The following is a 23,122-nucleotide window of genomic DNA, read 5'->3' on the forward strand; positions in this document are numbered from 1 at the left end:
CTGCACTTGTTCCATATCCTGAGGAAGAATAACTTTGAACCAGTAGCTAAAACTGGTCTTCTATTTCTCCTTAGAGGAGAGCGTGCTCTCCTACTGGCTGGGTGGTAGGCTGCACAAGGGGGAATTAACACTACCTGAAAAATCATTGGTTGCCCTCTGCCACCCATGGAGGCCTTTGCCAGATCCTCCTGTCTCAGGAGAACAAAGTCCATCACAGGCGCTCTGGACGGCGCCTCATGTTATTAATCAGGTTCCAAACATCCAGACTCACAAACAGCTTCTTCCCCAGGGCTATTTAGACTGTAAACAAACACTATCCCCCACATAGTATGTGCCTTTGTATTGTATACCTCTTTATTTGTATATATTCTCTCTTATCTGTTGATTATTCCTGCTGCATTACTATTTATATTTGGCCTGGTGCAACCACAATTTATGTACATATGTACACTGACAATAAACAGCTATTCTATTCTATTGAGGGATTAGCTTACTCAGCTTAAGTAGATGCTATAATAAGTCATGGTTGGTTCTTCAGATAACAATCAACAAAACAAACATTTAAGGTATTTATTTAAGCTGTTTAGTTTTTAGCAGTTACTGTCAGCAGTTTCACATTTTACTGTATTCCCTCTGGCAAAAACTGTCATTACTGCAGGCGTAATGCTTGCTGTAATGTTTTTTTTAGCTTCACTGAACAGATTTAGTGAAGCTTGAAACACCCCAAGGTTTTACTCTAGTTGTTTTTGCATTTTTACTTCAAGTGCATTTTGTTCAGGAGTTTCCCTATCGTGATTTTAAGACCAAAATTCATGATTCATTTCTCATTTGTAAATGGCCTGTATTTGTATAGCACTTTACTTAGTCCCTAAGGACCACAAAGCGTTTTACACTACATTCAGACTTTCACCCATTCACACACACATTCACTCACTGGTGATAGCAAGCTACATTGTAGCCACAGGTACCCTGGGGCGCACTGACAGAGGCGAGGCTACCGGACACTGGCGCCACCGGGCCCTCTGACCACCACCAGTAGGCAACGGGTGAAGTGTCTTGCCCAAGGACACAATGACCGAGACTGTCCAAGACGGGGCTCGAACTGGCAACCTTCTGATTACAAGATGAACTGACAACTCTTGAGCCACGACCACCCCATTGGCCCTATTTGTGTGTGTGTATATATAGATATATATGTAGATTTCCTGTACACAATTAGGTACAAACGGGCCACAAGTGAAGGTTAATTGTGTGTAAAATGTAAACTACTTCATGAAACTGTATTTCTTTTTGGGTAAATCACTGTGGCGACTTATGTCAAACTCATAACATTGTCTTACTTTTAGTGTTGTATTTTATGTTCTTTTGAGATTTTTCATTATTAACTGATAACAGCTGATTGGAGTAGGTGGCGTAGGGAATCATTTCCTGTTGAAAAAGAGTCACATGACCAAATTTATGTGAGGACACATGAAGTCTGAAGCATAAAGCCCAGCAGACAGAGAAAGTAGATGAACACTATTATGGTAACCTTCATCTCCAACATGGGTTTTAGGTTTTGTTAAACCAGCTAATAAAAAGAAAGCCTGACTGCATTGAACTTGGTTTGTGGATTACCCCTTTGGGCAGTACTTCGTACCTGTGCTGTCCTGGTGCTCCAGGAACCCTGGAGGGTTGTGTAAGCTGGTTTAGCTCAGCAGACAAAAGCTAAAAAGAGTTTTGAAAGATGGTTTCATTTAATTACTCTCAAATCAAAACCAATCGGTCATTTCTCGTTCAACTATGAGGGTAACACGTTCACTCAGACATGATCAAATGGGACTTATTTATGGGTATAAAACAGTGGGCACTAAATATATAACTATTTGGTCAGGTGTGATACAGACTTGCCTGTTTTTCAGGGCAGGTTATTTCCATGATGTGTGCACAGTTCATATTGAACATAAGGACATAGTTAAATGAAATGCTGATTCATGAAAAAGAAACATCCATCCATCCATTTTCTTCCACCTATCTGGGGCTGTGTTGCTGGGGCATCCGCCTAAACAGAGAAGCTGAGCCTGCCTTACCACAGCAACCTCCCTCTAGCTTGTCAAGGGGAATGCCAAGGCGTTCCCGACCAGCTGAGAGATATTATCGCCCCAGCGTGTTCCACATTTTGCCTCCTTCCAGTGGGACATAGCCGGAACACTTTGCCCTGGAGGCATCCTTGTCAGATGCCTGAATCACCTCAACTGGCACCTTTTGATGTGTAGCAGAGTAGCAGCACTACTCTGAACCTCTACCAAATAGCTGATGTCCTTGCCGTATCTAAGGGAGAGGCCAGCCACCCTTAATTTCCTCCACTTGTATCTGCAATCTGTTCTTTCAAAACAACAACGCTAAAGTCCAGACATTACAAATGACATAAACATTTTTTTTCACATTGCAAAACAGTCTTTTTACACTAAATATTTCATTATGCATATTCACCAGTGTGACTCAGCAGTGCTTGGCTTCTCTCTCTCCAGTTCACTACTTATACATTACATGTGAGGAATTCCTGGTAAATGCATTCATGTTTTTCCAGATCTGCCCAGTCTTTCCTGCGCGCTCAACACAGACAGCATCGTCAGAAGGAAAATTGATAAAATAAATTACAAATGTTGTATTGTTCGATACATATGCGTACCGAACCGAAAGCACTGTATCGAACGGTTCAATATCGATACGAATATCGTTGCACCCCTAATATATATATATATATATATATATATATATATATATATATATATATATATATATATATATATATATAAAAAACACCCAGCACGCCCCTGCGGGCGGTTTATCCTTCGGGTCCTCTACCAGAGGCCTGGGAGCTTGAGGGTCCTGCGCAGTATCTTAGCTGTTCCCAGGACTGCGCTCTTCTGGACAGAGATCTCCGATGTTATTCCCGGGATCTGCTGGAGCCACTCGCCTAGCTTGGGAGTCACCGCACCTAGTGCTCCGATTACCACGGGGACCACCATTACCTTCACCCTCCACATCCTCTCGAGCTCTTCTCTGAGCCCTTGGTATTTCTCCAGCTTCTCGTGTTCCTTCTTCCTGATATTGCTGTCATTCGGAACCGCTACATCGATCACTACGGCCGTCTTCTTCTGTTTGTCTACCACCACTATGTCCGGTTGGTTAGCCACCACCATTTTGTCCGTCTGTATCTGGAAGTCCCACAGGATCTTAGCTCGGTCATTCTCCACCACCCTTGGGGGCATCTCCCATTTTGACCTCGGGACTTCCAGGTTATACTCGGCACAGATGTTCCTGTACACTATGCCGGCCACTTGGTTATGGCGTTCCATGTATGCCTTGCCTGCTAGCATCTTGCACCCTGCTGTTATGTGCTGGATTGTCTCTGGGGCATCTTTACACAGCCTGCACCTGGGGTCTTGCCTGGTGTGATAGACCCCAGCCTCTATGGATCTTGTACTCAGAGCTTGTTCTTGTGCTGCCATGATTAGTGCCTCTGTGCTGTCTTTCAGTCCAGCTTTGTCCAGCCACTGGTAGGATTTCTGGATATCAGCCACCTCCTCTATCTGCCGGTGGTACATACCGTGCAGGGGCCTGTCCTTCCATGATGGTTCCTCGTCTCCCTCCTCTTTCTTGGGTTTCTGCTGCCTGAGGTATTCACTGAGCACTCGGTCAGTTGGGGCCAAATTCCCAATGTATTCTTGGATGTTCGTTGTCTCATCCTGGACTGTGGTGCTGACACTCACCAGTCCCCGGCCCCCTTCCTTCCGCTTAGCGTACAGCCTCAGGGTGCTGGACTTGGGGTGAAACCCTCCATGCATGGTAAGGAGCTTTCTTGTCTTTATGTCAGTGGCTTCTATCTCCTCCTTTGGCCAGCCTATTACCCCAGCAGGGTACCTGATCACGGGCAGGGCGTACGTGTTGATGGCCCGGATCTTGTTCTTACCATTCAGCTGACTCCTCAGGACTTGCCTGACCCTCTGCAGGTACTTGGTGGTTGCAGCCATTTTAGCCTCCATGTTTAGCATGACAGACATTTGGTAAGGGAGAAAATCTGGATGAAACTATTTCTCTTTAATCCAGGCGGTGATGTGCTCCTTCATTTGCTGACAAGTGACAATACATTATCTGCAATGCTTGTGTGCAATATATACATTATATATTGATACATGAATTAAGTTGTTCAAAACACTTAGTTGTTTGTGGTCTGGGGAATTGTGCTTGTAATAGCTCCTTTTTGTCAAAACCGACTAAATAGAAACATGAGATAAATTTAACAGTTTCAACTGCAAAGAGCATTACTGTTGGAGTTATTTTTGGATTCTTGAAAGCAGCGTGGAATTAGCGATGCCCATTGAGGTCAACATACCCAGAAAACCCAGATAAGCTTTGTTCAGCTGAGCTAAAGTGTCAGTAAGAGTATTTCTTGATATTCAGTCATTTCTCAGAGGAATGCAGTCCAAGGTAATCCAACAATCCAGGGTAAGCGTAGTGAAATAGAAGCACCACTCAACTATGATTTGAGTAACACAGCCTATCTTGCAGACTAGAATGTTTCTAATCTGGATCTATTTATTCATTTTTGACCTTCTACTTCCAACATGACTAAACACCACGTCAAGACGTAAAGGCTGTTTCAAATTAATTTATCAAGCTTCAAAATTACTTCATTGGGCTTCATTCATCTCCCTCAGTCATAAGATCCATGGTGTGCACAGAGAATAGCAGATGAGGAAAAGGTTTGTGGGTGATCTGGTGACAACCTTGAAAGCATATGAAAGAATCGCTCCCTGAAACTAAATGAAAAGTAACTAAAACAGTGGCTTTGACAAGATTCAGGCAAATTTGAAACATTATAGTGATATGATTTAATATTTTCCAACTTCAGGATTAACACGTGTGTTTCTTTGTCTTTTCTCAGTTTCTCCCACAGAAGTGAACATTAAGAAGATTTCCGAGGACTCGTTTGAGTGTGTGACAGAAGCCAACATTCTGTATGAAGTTACGTTTGCTCACCACAGAGTGTGTGAACAGGGCAAAAGTGTAGTAATAACGTTGATGCCAGTTATAAAGGCGATATGGTTAATGAAAGAGCGGATAAGATGGCTAAAGTTATTAAAAGAGTAGACGTAGATGTTCAGATACCATTATCTAAATCTGAAGGAAAGTGTATAGTTTGGAAAGAAAGTAAGAAGTTATGGAAAATGGAATGATGAAACTAGAGGGAGACAATTTTACTGGGTACAAAATACAGTAGAAGTAAAAAGAAATAAAGGAATGAATAGGCAGGAGGAGATTGTTATATGAGTAGAATAAGATCAGGGCATTGTTGCCTGAATGGTCTTTTAAGGATGGGGAAACAATTGAGGGGTTATGTAATTGGTGTGGTGTTATGGAAACTGTTGAACATGTTTTTATTAAGTGCAGGAGATATGGTAACTATAGGAGAATGATGAGGGTAGAAATGGGAAATACGGGGGAATTGAAATTTGAAAAGGCGGTTGATTGGTTAGGATGTCAAGAAGGGAAAGGAGTGGTTCTTCAGTTTCTGAGAAATACAGGATTATTTAAGAGGATTTAAAGAGTTAGATGTGATATAAGTAAACTCCAGGGGGTAGCAGTAATGCAACATCTATGGATGCAAGCTGCCGTTAAAATGGTAGAAGAAGAAGAAGAAGATCGTGCAGGAAATGAATGGTGATTCGAGCATATTGACCGGATTGAAACCAAATGCAAAAAAGTTATTAATGTTATGAGGTGTGTAGCTGGGAAGGATTGGGGAGCGAGCTCTTCTGCGTTGAAAAGACTTGAAAAGGTCTAACTGAAGAATTTGTTTCATATTTAATACTCTTAAGTTATGAACCTATATAGAAGACTGTAAACATGTGAGTTACCTGGGCTATGCAAAGTAGGTTGAAATTAAAGAATACATCGTCTTGGTGTGCGTAAGCAAATGGTTAGCTCAAAAAGCTAATAACTGAAGCTCTTTCATATTTTTCCAGATCTGGCCAGCTTTTGCCACAGCCTGGTGTCAAAGCAGATGGTGCAAAGCTACAACTGCTGAGTCTGACCTCTGATCTAAATGGCCTCTATCAGTGTGAAGCATCTAACAGATATGGAAAAAAATATGGTCAGCTCTATGTGCATGTGGCATCAGGTGAGGTCAGCTTAGATTTAGCTGTGCAGTGAATTTGTTTCTGATTTTTAGATTTGACCTTTTGAGGACGTTGTGTCTTTCTGATATGCTATTTGATCTTTTAAGCTTAAAGAAGTGGTTGTGTCACGCCAGCTCCACCATTTGAAACTCAGAGCAGGTCCCAGCTTGTGATAGGTTCATTTCACAGTCATATCAACTTATCTCATTTACTTTCATGCTTCAGAACTTGTCAGTACAACAAAGTTGTTATATATGAGAGAGAGAGAGATAGAGACAGAGAGAGACAGAGACAGACTGGGGTCTACTACACCAGGCAAGACTCCACAAGAGGGGGGAAGGGGAGTGTTCGCCAAGGGCACCAAACAGGCTAGGACCGCTTCTGTCTACTACCATCTGTCCTTCTGCAATTCTCTTCTCAACGCCGTACCTACTAAACACTTCAACATGTGTTCCCTTCACCTACATGAATACCCACTGTCTCCCCCACTTCTGCCTTACCTTCTCTCTCACTCCAACACACCTTTCACCTTCCCACTTTCTTTGTTTTTCACAGTAGTAGCACAATTACCACCGGCAAAAAGCACCAGAGGCATTTATTTGGCTCCAACCAAGCTGGTCTGTGAATTGTGTTCTTTGTGGTCTGCTATGTTTGGTTTGTGTTGGGTACATGTTGTTTGAAAAGTGCCTGAATCACCTAAATGTGAATTATAAAACTAAATAGTGCAAAAATGAGAATGAATAATATGTTAATGTTAATAATATTCTTCATTATTTTGTCTCTGTAGCAGCATCCGCTGCTGCTTGGGCGTTATTTGGTGTTTTGCTTTCCTTGAATGTTGTTGGGGATGCAGTATGGTACTTTTATAAACTTCAAAGGTACGTCAAACATTAACTTGCACGTAACTAATATGCAGAATTATATGTTATTCCTCTGATGTCAAAGCATATGCAGTTATTCAAATTGAAAACTCTTCAGTTCAAAAATTTTGAAAAAATATGTTTTATTTTTTATGCAGTCTTTATTTTGAGGCGCTCCAAATTCTTTCAGCAATTTTCTCAAAAGCTGTTTGGACTGTTTCTGGGTTATTTCTTCATAAATTTAACAGGTAGAAAGTATGGAGAGGAATCTACGTGTGGCATTTGCAATCTGAAAGTTGTTTGGAAGTTGCAGATGTTGTCAAAGAAACTCTAAGAAGTTGATACATTCTGTAAAAACAAAGTGCACTACTTAGCTAAGTACAATAGACTTGACTTCATCCAGGAAGGAGAAATAAAAGGGATATTCATAAGCAATATTCTATGTACAGATCAAACAAAATTTTCCAGCATCAAAATTATGTTTAAAAAAACTGAATGTATAAAACATTTGGAATAGCTCAACATTTAATTCTACTAACAAAATTCAATTTCATATACTGGGGTCAGTGTTTCTACATGATCATGGCCAACATGATAATCAGTTATTTTGATTTATTTTGAGATAATAATCATTCATGACAATTATTCATTGATTTTATTAACAAAAATGTTATTGTACTGTTACATAATTGTGAATAACTTGTGAAGGCCTAACTGTACATACTGTGTCATTCTTTTATATTTTATTTTTTTGAACAGCAAATTATGAGCAACAAGAACATGGACAACAACAACAACAAGAACAACAGCAGGTCCTCTTTTGTTTCACTCAAAGTTAAATATGTCTCAAAATATTCTTGTACTAATTAATTTATTTAATGTAAAACTGTCTGTTATGAAAATACTGAAGATATATTTATTTTTACAAAAACTTTTAAAAACATTGCTCTTAAATAAAATAAGCAGCTCAGGAATAAAACTGATCTTTTTCATTGTGTGTTGAATACTAAATTATTTTATATAAAACATCTTTAAAGATTTGAAATTAAATGTAAATTTAAACAAATCTTCTGAATTGTCTGCCTCAGCAATCTGACAGCTGTGGAAGAAAAGAATAAACGGCTCCACCGACAGACCTGAAGAACAGGTGTAGGTACAGTTTGAAATCTGTACTTGTGTTTCCACCAACAGCTTAAACTGCTTTCATCAGCAGTTGAAAGTGCTTGCAGCAGTATTGAACATGTAGTCATTGTAATTTTATAATTGCTTGTTTCCACATCTGCTTATTAGAAGAAAGTCTGGAAAGCTAAGTTGAGCTCTTTACTGTGATGTGTTATTCAGTGATGCACATACCATGGTGATAAATATAAGTAAAAATAATAAAAATACTAATTTTGCTCCCTACAGTCCTTCCTTCTGGGTAACGATGGAAGTATTTAAGTTTATAATATCCAGTTAATCGATATTGAAGTTAATTTCTCATCTGTTGTTGCCCTATGGAATTATATTCATGTCATAACATCCGCAAGCAAAAATATAATCCGAGCAAATTATTCAATTTCATTTCTGGAAGCTGTACCCAACCTAGACACAAAGGGAAGTGCTACTTTGACGACATATTATTTAAACCTTTAATTTAACAGCTTTCTCCTCACTGACTAACAAACTACCCCTTTTCTACTTTATATTTCAGTTCCCCAGTTGTCTGCACCAGTTAGGCCACAAACTGTCTTTTTTTTGTTCGTGTTAGGGAGCAGGTGAGGGCTCGAATTCACTTCATTGTTTCTTATAGAAAATGTAACGATTGAGTGCAGGATGCAGACTGAGTTTTTTTTTTTTAAAAGAAAAAAAAAAACATCCACAAATGTCCTGCTTTCCAACAATTTCATCTCCTCCACTAAATTCTGTTCTGCGAGGTAAAGTGTAATGTCTTTACTATATTAGTAAATAGACTATAGTCAGCAGAATTTATGAAAGGGGTTATATATAAAATAAAGAAAACGCCAGTTTTGCAAATAACTTTATGACTCTGGATTATTGTGCCTACATAAAATCATCCAGTGTGTTTTGGCCACATACATTATCTTTATAGAACTATTATATTTATTTGTCTGCTGCCCAATTGGCCAGAGCTGTCTTTTTTTAAGACATTTTTAGACTTTTCAGCTGGATAAATAAAGGAGATACAAAAGTCACTTTGCCAAAAACTGACTGGAGCTTCTACCGTCTGTCTGTGGCTCAAACTGGCTTTATATCATTCATGAGAAATATGTTTGAGATATGCTTCACAGATTATAGGATAACAAGTCATTTATAACAGTTTAAATACGGGCAACATAGCTGGACTGGCCATCGGGCATACCGGGCATTTGCCCGGTGGGCCGCTGGCGATTTTTTGTTTTTATGGGCCGATGGATTTTTTTTAAAATTTTTTTTATTTTTAGGGTGTATATAATGAAAGGTGTTGGATTGGCCAATTGGTCATGATCGACTCTGGGCTGGACCAATTACAGCCAAGGAGGCCGGATGCACCCTCCCCCTTGTTTAGCAATCACGTGATTTTCGCGCATTGCATGCCGGGAACTCGTGGCAAAACAATCCAAGTACCGCATCAAATGCAAGCATTTGCAGCACCGCAAAACGTTCAGTCTCCGGTTCCAATACCTTCTTGTATGGAAGCCCGTTTCCGCCACTAAAAAAAAAAAAAAAAAGATCCATAACTCAAAATTTCGAGTTATCTTTCTCGAAATTTCGACTTATTTTCTCGAAATTTCGACTTATTTTCTCGAAATTTCGACTTATTTTCTCGAAATTTCGACTTAGCAACTCGAAATTTCGACTTAATAACTCGAAATTATGAGAAAAATAACTCGAAATTTTGAGTTATTTTCTCATAATTTCGAGTTAGCTCTGCCAATCAGTAATCTATGTGAATGACGTCATTTCCGTGTTACCCGGAAGCTGAAGCCCTCAGCTACAAATGCTACAGAAATGCTAATTATAGATACGGATCATGAATTCACAAATTGCTGAGTATTTTAAGCGTGGCTTCACAAATGAGGAGATTCTTGCGTTATTAGCTGAATCACATGGCATTACTATCAGCCTCCGTACACTTGAAAGGATTTTACACAACAACCGACTTTGGCGCAGAAAGAACAAAACAGAGGTGGGAGAGGTGGCAGCTTTTATACAAGCACAATTGGCAACCTCAGGACAGTGTCATGGGTATCGTTGGATGCACCAGAAGTGTTGGATGAATGGCATTGTTACTGACAGAGAAACCGTTCGTCTTCTGCTCCGTTTATTCGATGGAGAAGGTGTGGATTTGAGGTCACGTAGACGACTGCGGAGGCGAGTGTATCATAGCAGAGGCCCCAACTATGTGTGGCATATCGACGGCTACGATAAACTGAAGCCATTTGGGATTGCAATCAGTGGATGCATTGACGGATTTTCAAGGAGTATAATATGGCTAGACGCTTACAAGACAAATAATGACCCGAGAGTAATTGCTGGCTACTTCATGGATGCCGTGATTCAACAAGGTGGTTGCCCTGATCGAGTGAGATTAGATCTAGGAACAGAAAACGTCCATGTGGCTCACATGCAACGATTTTTGCACTTTACAGACAATGAACCAGAAAGAGAGCACGTCATATTTGGAGCAAGTACAGGAAATCAACGCATTGAAAGATGGTGGCTAATCTTACGAAGCCAGTGTATCCAGTACTGGATTGAACTATTTGACAAACTAAGAGAGGATGGCCACTTCTCAGACTCTTTCTTGGACAAATCATTGGTCCAGTTCTGTTTTCTTCACATTATACAGGTGAGTTTACATAGATGATTGTGTAAACGACATGTATTGTAACTGTTTAATTTGTAACAACTCACACGGCCTTTGTATATTATAGAAACATCAGATATATTAAAGTACACGTGAAAAGTAGTGCTTTTTTTTTTTTTTTTTTTTAAACTGTTTTGTTAAAAAAAAAATTCCACATATATATCAAGGAACACAATTATACATTATAACACATTGATTATTTATGTGTTTAGGCCTCTCTCTGTACTCGGTTAGCATTTTTGGTGGGTCAAAACTAAGTAAATAAGTATCTGTCTGTTCATGATGTGTGTGTGTGTGTGTGTGTGTGTGTGTATAGGTATGTGTGTGTGTATATATACGGATATATATCATTAATGTAGCTCAAAGCTAAATTAATGGTGTGTAAGCTAAGAAAATCAATGTAGAAGTTAGTTGTGCTTTTGTACATTAACATTTTCATATTGTATGCCTGAAAATGTTTCTTTTGTTCATTTTGTTTTCATCTAGGAAGAATTAAATGAAGTTGCTTTGGCCTGGAATGACCACAGAATGCGCCCAGTCCACAACTCCCGAAGTCCTCATGGCCGACCATCTTTTATGTATGCCCTCCCAGACATTTATGGCGCGAGGGACTGTCTCAAACATGTCAATATGGACAAAGTTGAAGCCTGCCTTGAAGAATGCGTGTTCAAAGACTTTCCATGTGAAGAGGATGTCTTTCATCTCTGTGTAGAACTCATGTCAGAACATAACCTGGACTTCTCAGATGATGTGTTTCATACAGTGGATCTGTATGTAAAGCTAAGGCAGTTGATGCTTACTGAGTTGGAGCTTTTGCCTTAAAGGTTAGACATCGTTATGCATTTTTAATTCTGTATTTTCATATTTAAATTGTAAACTTTTATGAGTTATTAATTTTTGGATGGTTGTCGTTTTTGGGGCACACATACATGGGTTTTGAGGGCCTGAAAATGTATTTCACGAACAGGGCCAATTGAAAAAGGCTATAAAAATTGTATTTAATTTTTGGAGGGTTGTTTTTTTTTTTTGGATGGTTTATTTCAATTAACAAACCAATTTTTTGTTTTAAAAGCCTTATTATTAAAACATATGTAAACATAATGTCTGTTAGACCTGCTATTTGGAGGATATGCAGCGCATGTCACCTTGGAATTATGATTTCAACTTTTTGTAAATATGCTTTTTCATCTTTCTTTTTATTTGAGTAATTATTGATGTTTTGAAATATCTGGTTATGTAGCAGTAAAAAAAATTTTCACTGTCATTTTTTTCACTGCTGAGACTTTTTATATATACTGACTGTTTTCCTGATTATGGGCAGTATAATTATATATTTTTTAGCATATGGATAACCTGAGTGAGATTTATGGACCTTTTTTTTTTTTCGGATTGCGCCTCAGAATAATAAAAACCCAGAAATTACCAAAATTAAAGATGTAATTTGTCTCATTGAACACTTTATTATAAAACACAGATCTTTTGCCATCATCTTGTCTTAAAACAAAATAACTGTACTGTATTTACAGTAACACAAAAAACCTTAAAGTATTCTTATAAAAAGCTAATTGCAAGCACAAGACTTGGAAAAAGTACGATAATACACTCAACAAAAATATGCAATATGTTTTGCAAAAGTTCAATTATTATTAAAAATACAAAAAGAATGGGACAATAAAAAGAGATTGAGGATAATATGGCAAGATCTGATAACAATATCCTACAATTAAAGAATAAGAACGTGTGGTCTAAAACCACTATGAAGCAAATACATTAGGCTCAAACATGAAAACAGAAATATAGGAAAATATCTTTTAAATAACTACCCCATCGGCTATGTAGTTTTGAAAAAGGGGGCTATGATACAGGGTTTTTTTTCCATTACAAAAATCAGGAAAAGCCAACCAAAAATCAACCTTCAGCTAAGCAATTGCTGATTTCACAGAAATCCAAAATAAAAGCATATAGGTGTGCCTTATGGCCATTCAATTTAGCAAAAGTCACCATAACCCAGATGGCTAAACAGAACTGTACAAACATAACTGTAATAAAATACAATGATAAAGTAAAACCTGACTTGTAAACTGTAAAATGTGTGCACGATGATAAAACATGTAGGAGATATTGCATATATCTCCTACATGTACTATACACTACATATTGCAGGGGTCTCAATCTCTAATTTTCTGGTGAACCACTACAATACATGTCATCTTTTGACATTACATTAATAAAATTTGACAAATTAAAATTAACCTAATGCATTTTTTAAAGTTGATTTTGGATTCAAATAATAGAAAAAATGAATAAAAGGTGGAAAAACTGCTTTCATTGTTCACATGCACACATGCTGACTGAGGAAATGGGAATGCTTATAAATGGTCTCCAGACTGCCACTCTGAGACCTCTGCAGAAATGCATTTCACAAGTGTTTAGAAAAATATTGCCTCAGTTGTAATAGGAAAACACAGAAACACAAAGAAGTACCTCAAATTGCATTACAGTGGTATTTCACCAAATACTTTTTCTTGGAACTCAGTTTTTAAACACCTGAAACCTTTGCTGTGACATTCACATGGGAACACTTTAGTCTTAGTTCACAACTCAAATATAATCTGTTGTAAAACAACAATGGCTTTTAAGCCATTGTCCGTGAATCAAACCTTTAGATAATGTCCATAACCCACACATTTGATTCCAACACACTGTTCATCTCCGATCTGAAGTCAGGATAGCTGTCATAATTTATCGACAGCTCCAGTACACACCCACATGTGTGTGCCACAGGTCGTCTCTGGAAACCTTTCAGTTCGTTAAACCCAATGATGATGTTCTTTCCCAGATGTAAATCTGAACCTGTGCAAAACCTGAGGAACAAACACAAATGTTCCTTCTCAGCATTCTTCACATATGTAGTTAGATATTTCTGAATCAGCTTCTGGTGAGCCGTCATTGTTTCAGGGAAAGTGAGACACTTGAGAACTTTTCTCACAGTTGGTTGGAGGGTTTCATAAACTGAAGATAGATCACAAAGGCTTTCCCATGCAGTGCTGAGTGTTCTTGCCCACTGTTCAATAACATAGGCAGGCTCTTGGACAAGTGTTTTGTGTGCAAGCTCCAATAGGACTTCAGTGGCATTGCAGGCTGTTGGTATCTTTCTGCAGCTGTGGTTATCAAGTATGTCTATAAGTTCTTCTTGGTCCACGGTGCTAAAGTCTGATCGCCACGCCTCTAACACTGTACGCTCAGAGTCAGGCATGAACTTAAGGAAATTCTCCACAATATCACTCTTTACATATCCAAAGGCAGCTTGTTCCAGAATGGCAGGTGCAATTTTCACAGGCAGATATTTCTCTCTAACCCATCCAAATGCAATGATTCTGCCCACACTCTCCCACTCCGGTTGCCCAAGATCATGCCTTAAGAAGGGCACTTTGTAAACGTTTCCAGTGGTGCACTGGTCATAGAATTCTTTCCAGAATTCTGAAAGACAGTCTCTCACAACTCCCCCATCGTCATGGGCCATTTCAGGTGTTCCATCAGGCAGTAAGACCTGGATTTTGATGTCGACATCTTCAAGGTCCTTATCACTAAAATGTGAAATGAGCTCTGACATTACCTGCCCTCTGTGGACCACCACTACTCTCCTCACTCTCTCACTGGATGGACCAGGTTGTGGAGAAAAAATCAGGGTGTCATCCAAATTTATTGGCTCACTGTCAGAAAAGGGGCCAACAAAAATAATGTCACTGCTGTGAGAAGTGTTAGCGCTTAGAGACTGCGTGGAAGATTGTGGAAGGTTATCGTTTGGAGTGTCTTCAATGTATGTCACATCATGGCTGATTGTTTCAAATGGAGCAGATGTTTGGACTGTAGTGACAGTAAAAGAAGAGGTTTGGTTTTGAGGACTCGCTTCAATTTCTGAAGATGGATGCAAACCTGGGTTGGAGCTCTGAAGGCTGTCATTTTGTTTTTTCTTTGTGGTGAGGTAGAACCTGAGGATATTAAGTTTTGTGACATGATAAAGTTCTCCTACTGTCAATGCATCATCGACTATCATCTCTTGATAATCCTTCAGATCACAGTCAAAATCTGTTAAGGGCCCCTGAATGTTTCCTCCATCTGGAAAGAACAGGCCTGTTGCAACCTGTAATATGTCCCTTTTCTTGGCATCCTTGCAGATGTCTATTTTTCTTGTTCCTCCTCCTCGTCTAGCTCTAACCTGCTTGAAAACCTCAGTGTCTTCATCATAATGCATCCATCCTATTTCTATTTTTCTATTTCTCTTCAGAGCATTTCTTTTATGGGTTGTTTGGGAATGTTCTTCTTGCCGTGTGCTACTGCCATCCTCTTCAGATAATTTTCTTTTGGACAGTTTGGATTTCAGCCGTTCAAAAAGCGCTGACTTGCGGCTGCTGCCCCTCCGTCTGCAAAATCCAAATACTGCTAGACGATCACCGTATGATGGCAAATAAGTCTTCAGCTCCTCATCTGTCATTAGACTTATGACACTGGCATCAATCTAAAGATGGAAAAATAATTTAATTTATTGAAACAACCAGCCTTGAAAATACAATTCTATTTTTAACTTAAGAACAATGAGGAAAAGTTGCATTTCAACCAGTATCTTGTTGGAATTAAGTACCTTCTCATTCTCCAAGGTCTGTATAATTTCCTCAGAGACTTCTCTTTGTTTCAAGAATTCAGTCAAGTCTCCCATGCTGTAAGGAAGGATGTAAATTAAAATTACAAAATTAAAATAAAGCCACCATATTATCGTCAAAGTATCTGTGCCTACCTACATTATGAGCTCTGACTATGGTGGAGAAGTGGGAACTGCATTTTTAAGTGTCCATTTGCACTGTAACTACAATCAGCATCACAATACAGTCAATCCCACATTTTCTCAGTTGTCTGGTTACAGTTTTATTGGTTTTGTTCCTTATTTATATAGTTGTCAGTCATATTCCCTGTTTTGGGTGATTTGTGATTTTGTTTTATACAGTGCTGTATACTTATTACGCATGCTTTCAGCAAAACGTCTGTTTCATCAGACGTAACAGGTGTCATTAGCGTGTAACAGAAACCTTATAGGTACCTTTGGTTAACCCTGACGTTGCATTCTATTCAACTTTGTATGTAACAATCGCTGTCACACTGTTTTTATATACCTTTTATCCAGTTATCATTTGTAGGAAGGCATTCAAAACTGAAGAACCTGGCGCCATTTGTTGTTAATACAGCAGCTCACGACACGATCCAGTTTTGAGTGCGCACCCCTTTGCGCCATATCCTTCCGGGTAACAAGGAAATGACATCAGCCACGTAGATTTCTTATTGGCAGCGCTAACTCGAAATTTCGAGTTATTTTCTCAAAATTTCGAGTTAATAACTCGAAATTTCGAGTTAATAAGTCCGAATTTTGAGAAAATAAGTCGAAATTTCGAGAAAATAAGTCGAAATTTCGAGAAAGATAACTCGAAATTTCGAGTTATGGATCTTTTTTTTTTTTTTTTTTAGTGGCGGAAACGGGCTTCCATACAGTCCAGCCTTGACGGGCAATAATGTTTTTTGGCAAATACTAAGTCTTGGCTTCCTGTCAAAAAGTGATGAAAAGTGTCGTGCCATGGCGCACTGGCAGGGAGAGCGGATCCAATTAACTTCGCCTCCATTCCAACCAACTAAAGGTGAAAGTAGCAATGTGTAACTTGGTGAAAAAGTGAAAATCATCGTTTACATTAATTCAATTCAATTCAATTTTATTTATATAGCGCCAAATCACAACAAAAGTCGTCTCAAGGCGCTTCATAGATACAGAGAAAAACCCAACAATCATATGACCCCCTATGAGCAAGCACTTTGGCGACAGTGGGAAGGAAAAACTCCTTTTTAACAGGAAGAAACCTCTGGCAGAACCAGGCTCAGGGAGGGGCGGCCATCTGCTGCGACCGTTGGGGTGAGAGAAGGAAGACAGTATAAAGACATGCTGTGGAAGAGAGACAGAGGTTAATAACAGATATGATTCAATGCAGAGAGGTCTATTAACACATAGTGAGTGAGAAAGACTGGAAAGGAAATTACATTAGATTAGTTTGTAGGTTATGATATAAAAATTATATGTTTATTGTTCTCAAGTGATGATTATTGTTATTATTATTATTTAAAAAGAGGACGTTTTGCCTGATAGGAGTAGAATCATGCCTGTGTGATTCATATAAGCTTTACCCCTCAATATAACATTAACATGTTCTCAACAAGATAACGGCTCTGTGTTTGTTTTCAGACGTCATATAAAAATAATATTTGCTCTGATTGTTGCATGTCGCTAAAAGTTATGTCTGCTGGAACCAAAAATACACCTTTCTGAGTGCATCAATTAAAACAATTTTCTATTTTATTGTTGTAAAACACATGTAGCTGAAACACTAGCCTTCTGTTTGTTCATGGACAGGGGGTCAGATTGTGGCAGGGTCAGCCTGATATTATTTGTATTCCCTGTAACTTTAAAATTTTTGACCCTCTTAGAGGCGACTTTTTATTAAAATACTTTAATAATTTTACAACGCAGCGCTGTCTCACCCATCAGTCTCTTTGTATGTTTCTCGTATGACGGCAATTATTCCAATAAGCCGTCATTTATGTAATTACACTTTGGATCTGACTGTAAAAATGAATGTCTTCACAATCCAAAGCAGAAATAATAATGAGAAAAGGGGAATTATTCCCTTTTCATAATTATAAGACCCAGCACAAGTGTCCCAGGGGCCGATCCATTTTACGTGACTTAAGTAAAGCCTACCTTACCGTGTCCATTATGCCATTTCTGTTTTTTCTTCCTCTGAGAGCAGCCACGAGGTAACGGCAAGATATGGGCGAATGGATGGAACTGCTACTTTCGTTTGTGTTTTTATGGCCAACTGCTGCGATAAGTCATGCCACGCTATTTTTCCGCGATAACCGCGTGTTTTTGCTAATATCTGCGCTCCTGCTGACCAGAGAAGCTGACGGTATGTCGAAAGTTTTCTTTTTTTGTTGTTTATGCTTGGATTTGCTTGGGCTGAAATGAGATAAAATGGCAGGTGTTAACTGATTGTTGTCAAAATCTGACAGGGAAGAATGTGGGGATTTTGAAGCGGATGACTGAAATTATGTTTTTGTATTATATTAGTGTTGTCCAAATGTATTTATTATTATTATTATTATTATTTAATATTATTATTATTATAAGGAGACATACTCAGAAGATGCTCAGGACCTGTGACCTTAAAGCTTTAAAAAATTGTGTATTTTATTATCTTTACCCAGTAGCGGTTTTTGATACGGGCAACACGGGCGGTTGCCCGGGTCGGCATCGTGGTGGGGGGCGGCATCACGGGAAAAAAATAAAAATAAAAAATTACTCGTACTCATGCTGCTCCGACATCATGCCAGCGCATATTGGGAATGGCATAGGCACCGATCGGTTTTCTATCGCCCGTTTGCTGGGAGTAAGAGCGCCCTCCGTTTGCGAGGTGTTGATGCTGCTTGCGGCCGGGGCGGCGGGGGATTCTCTGGCTTGCTGGAGCAGCATCTAATAACCAACTCGCAAAATAAAAAAAAAATAAAATAAAAAAAAAACAACAAACACGAAAACACTAGACATTATGATACAGATTTATAATTTGCACCGATGTTTTTTCGAAATTCTATAAAGTGAGAGCGAGAGCCCTCGGTGCGCCTGCTCGCTGCTGAAATCAAAGTAAACTTTATTGTCATCTCCGCTACATACAGTCCAGTATTTACCCATATGACTGGAGCAGAATGGGCAGGAATCTTTGGTTTCTACAAGCTGAAAAAAACCCCTTGAGATTTTGTTTTAAATGTTTTTATTGAGATGCATGTATAATACAAATTATAATTTTTAGGTTGATTTAATGTACTCATCCAGATTAATCCAGGAAGCTTCACAGTGTAGGAAAAAGCTGTTATTGCCACTTGCAGGCATAAAGTTTGTGCAAACGTTTTCAGTATCAGCCATATTCATTTAATTGTGTAAAACTAAAATCAAGATTCATATTTGATTAATTGTGAAGCCCAAAAATTCTTGGAGACGCTTTTTTTTTTTTTTTTTTACTTTTTTTCTGCTCTTTAACAGTATTTCACTTTACAGCTCTCCAGGTGATTAGTGGAAATGTGACAGTGGTTCAAGGAGGTACCGCTATTTTACCGTGCCATGTCATTGATACCAATGATGACCTGACACAGATTACCTGGCAGAGGAAGACGAGAGAAAAACCTCACAATGACAATTTCCTCACTATCCTACCCAAAGAGGGAGTGCAGTTTGTCAATGGAGGTGATGATCGATTTAAATATATCGGGAATTTTAACAACAAAAATGGAACACTCCAGTTATCCAATGTTGCACTGAAGGATGAAGGCAGCTACACGTGTATCTTCACCTTGTTTCCAAGTGGAAATCAGAAGACTGAGATACCTCTGAACTTGCTCGGTATGAAAAGATACTTTATTTCAAATATTCTAATATTCTTGTACGTGAGACGGAGTTACTTCCACCATCCTTCTTGCATGTTGATTTATTTTAGTGCTGTACCTCTCCTAGTGCCTCCTTTCACAAATGTGAAGGACAATCTTCCCACTTTGGGCACAGAAGAGGTTTTATTTGCTACCTGCACGGCTGCTGGATCGAAGCCTCCTGCAGAGGTGAGATGGCTCACTGGTGCTTTGGGAGACAAAGTGAGGATGACAACAAACTCCACACAGTATGACAACGATACAACTACCACTGTCAGCTCGTTGTTTGGTGTTCCTACGAGAGAGATTAACGGTCACCAGGTCCAGTGTGTCATCAGTGGTGACTCCCTGTCTAAAGAAGAAGTCCTGCCCTTTAACATACAAGTCTACTGTGAGTGCCACAAACCACAAAAATCTTTAACAATTAAGTTTTATAACTTGAAATGCAAATATGAATTGTTAGATTTAACAGAAAATTATTGACAAATTTAGCAAACGCCAAAGTTCTATAACAGCATTTGACATGCAAACAATGCCTCAATTTTTTTTCATTACACTACATACTAATGATTCACTAAAACTATACACTCTGTTAAATGTCCCAAATTTATCAAATTCCAAAACTTATTGATATCACTCTCTCTTTCACCACTGTCACTTCAACAATGTCCCCATATTTACACACACATGCACACACAGCAGATAAGTATTGAACACATCACCAATTTTTCTAAGTTAACATATTTCTAAAGGTGCCACTGAAATGGAATTCTCATCAAATGTCATTAACAACCCATCTAATTCACACGTGCAAGGAACCATAACATGCCATACCATCAAAACCATTGATGTCAATAATACACCAAGTCACAGCAAAAGCTGTTTCAGATTTGTTTGTCAAGCATAAAGGTTATTTGTGACCGACATGCTTAACGTTAAGATAAATGTAATTTATCTTTCCAGTCGTAAGTCATTGAATATAAATGGGAAATGGCAGAGGAGGAGGTTTGCTGGTCACACCATCAGCAAAAATAATGGAAGTTGCAATGAAAGTAAAAAGCAGGCTTATTCAGAAGTGCATTATTGTTATTGATATGGTACAACTGTGGGGTCCTGTTTCTGGTGGATTTTCCATGTAATGTAATATTCTTTTTTCCATCATCAAGGTGATTATAAATTAGCCAGTCACAACCTTGTTACTGTTTTTGTCTTGAAAAGATTGACTGTTTTGTCTGATGCAATGAGACCCAAACATTTGTGAAACATTATTTCGATATTATTATTATGTCCTCAATTCAGGATTAACACAGTTTTCTGTCTTTTTTTTTTTGCAGTCTCTCCCACAGAAGTGAATATTAGAGTGATTACACAAGACTCATTTGAGTGTGTGACAGAAGCCAACCCAAGTGCCAACTTTATCTGGAGTAGGTAAAGTAATTAAGAGAAGAAAAACTGCGTATGTGTGTGTGTGTGTGTGCATACTATATATATATATATATATATATATATATATATATATATATATATATATATATATATATATATATATATATGTATATGTATATGTATATATATATATATATGTATATATACATATATATGCATATATGTATATATACACACATATACATATGTGTGTATATATATATATATATACATATGTATGTATATATGTATATATATATATATATATATATATATATATATATATATATATATATATATATATATATATATATAGTTCATGTTGAGCCTTGTTCATGTTTTTCCAGATCTGGCCAGACTCTGCTGCAGTCTTCTATCAAAGTCGACGGTGCAGAGCTACAACTGCTGAGCCTGACCTCTGATCTAAATGGCCTCTATCAGTGTGAAGCATCTAATGCATATGGAACTAAACATGGTCAGCTCTATGTGCATGTGGCATCAGGTGAGGGCAGCTTGGATTTAGCTGTGCAGTTTGTCCAAATCTTTCTGAATTTTAATTTGAGCCTTTGCTGGTGTTGCTTCATTCTAATGTTTTTCTGAAAACCAGCCAGCTTAAAGAGGTGGTTGGTTTAAGACATCTCCGGCATAAAACGTAGTGTTAATGAATGGATGACTGAAGCTCCACACAGAGCAAAAATGATATTAAAGTCAGCTCCATCACTGCAAGAACATGTCCTAGCAAATAGTTCTTTTCATGGTCATTTGTCTCAGAACCTTTCAGAGCATAAAAGTTTTAGAATGTTTGGTACAAGTGCTGCATGGTGTTTGAACAATGTCTGAAAAGACTAAACACCATGAAGGAGAGAAAGGATTACCTCATTCACACAATATTCTTTTTTTCCATGTGTGTCTGTAGATGCATGCTCTGCTGTTTGGGCCCTAGTTGGTGTTTTGTTTTTCCTGAATGTTGTTGTTGCTGCAATATGGTACCTTAATAAATCCAGACAACTTCAAAGGTACTTCAAACACACACACACTCTCTCACACACACACAGACACAATTTGACAGGTCACTGAAAAACTGTGTAAACTGCTTGGTTATTTCTTTAAAAATTCCAAATTGCATTTGCCGCAAAGTTCAACACTAACGATTCAACAGGGCACTGGTTTCTCTCTTACATTTCACTATAATCCTCAAATTAAAATGTATTTGCAGACAAAGTGTTCATTCACTGGGACACATTGACAGACTGTACAGGTTTGCTTTTATTGATATTGAGTTATGATTTTGGTTTTCTTGGCTTTCGTACATTCATCTTAGTTTGTGGCGAGTTTTCAGGTGGTTCAGTTAGTTGTGTTGCTGTGTGGTGCCAACACAACTCTACAGCAACATTTGTTTATAATTTGTTCTTAGTTAATGTCATTTGTCCCAAATACAAAGTAGTTCCAGCCAGTGGATGATGATCCACTTCTGGGGATAAGCTCCTCGTGTTCTGCTTTGTCTGACATTTCATCTTTGTTTCATTTTTTAATGCCGCAAAATTTCCAGGCTTAACTGTAAGCCATGCATACTGTCTTATTTTTCTCTGGCATTAGGTGTTTTCCATCACATGGTGATGGGCCTAGAGACCCACCATCTCCCAGGAGTGCAGGAGATGATCAAAGACGAGAGCAAGAACAACTGCAGGAAGTGAGCGAGGTCACCAACGGTTAATTTGTAGAGATGTTAAAGTCAAAATTAATTATGTTAAATATAAATTAATTAATATGTCTCTCAATATTTTGGTGCTAATGACTTAACTTACAGTTTTTCTCAATTGCTTCTGTGCAATTCTCACAGCAGAAAAGTCATTCAAACCACTCTTTATGCAATTCTCAAAACAGAGCATTTTTCATAACAGAGTCTCTTGTGCAAAAGGAACTACTACAATCAAAACCTTTCTTACATTGTTCAAAAAACGAATAGTCAGTCAGTCACTTTATCTCTGTGATGAATGAATAGAAACCTTTCACCACCCTTTAAAGGCGTAGTCATCAAATTGTTTAGTTTTTTTTCCTCAAAACCTTAAATGACTTTAGAAGTATTGCAAAAATGTAGGCCTAATGTAGTGTACACATATTTCAGAAACAAAAGTGAAATCCGAAGGATTTTAATATTTATTTTATAAAACTGATGAAATTGAGAAAAGCAAAATAATAATCTTTAAACTATATGCAAAAGAAAACAGACAAAAATAGAATAGTGAGACTGACTTTTCTGCTCTGAGAACTGGGCCAAAGCGATCGAAAAAAAAATGTAATGCAAAACTCTC

The 23,122-nt window shown here is 38.2% G+C and overlaps 3 protein-coding genes across 3 annotated transcripts; 2 read left to right on the forward strand and 1 right to left on the reverse strand.

The window, feature by feature from the left end:
• The first annotated feature begins 9,948 nt into the window (after positions 1-9,948).
• On the forward strand, positions 9,949-12,010 carry LOC146616099 (uncharacterized). The gene is made up of 2 exons (XM_085374816.1): positions 9,949-10,856; positions 11,361-12,010. The coding sequence occupies exons 1-2, from the start codon at positions 10,038-10,040 to the stop codon at positions 11,694-11,696; spliced, it is 1,155 nt and encodes a 384-aa protein (XP_085230942.1). The 5' UTR covers positions 9,949-10,037; the 3' UTR covers positions 11,697-12,010.
• A 1,238-nt stretch (positions 12,011-13,248) lies between these two features.
• On the reverse strand, positions 13,249-16,072 carry LOC146616100 (uncharacterized). The gene is made up of 3 exons (XM_085374442.1): positions 16,043-16,072; positions 15,517-15,592; positions 13,249-15,393 (listed from the first exon to the last, which is right to left on the reverse strand). The coding sequence occupies exons 2-3, from the start codon at positions 15,589-15,591 to the stop codon at positions 13,537-13,539; spliced, it is 1,932 nt and encodes a 643-aa protein (XP_085230568.1). The 5' UTR covers position 15,592; positions 16,043-16,072; the 3' UTR covers positions 13,249-13,536.
• A 1,667-nt stretch (positions 16,073-17,739) lies between these two features.
• LOC146616101 (nectin-3-like) lies at positions 17,740-22,524 on the forward strand. Its single transcript, XM_085374503.1, has 7 exons — positions 17,740-17,878; positions 19,021-19,362; positions 19,474-19,776; positions 20,720-20,813; positions 21,158-21,312; positions 21,727-21,826; positions 22,407-22,524. Exons 1-7 carry the CDS (start codon positions 17,740-17,742, stop codon positions 22,522-22,524), a joined length of 1,251 nt encoding a protein of 416 aa, XP_085230629.1.
• The last annotated feature ends 598 nt before the right edge of the window (positions 22,525-23,122 follow it).

Source organism: Diplotaxodon limnothrissa, linkage group LG16, assembly GCF_057381915.1.
Source record: "Diplotaxodon limnothrissa isolate DT_005_m linkage group LG16, D_limnothrissa_male_GT1.1, whole genome shotgun sequence".
In the NCBI taxonomy this organism is placed as follows: domain Eukaryota; kingdom Metazoa; phylum Chordata; class Actinopteri; order Cichliformes; family Cichlidae; genus Diplotaxodon; species Diplotaxodon limnothrissa.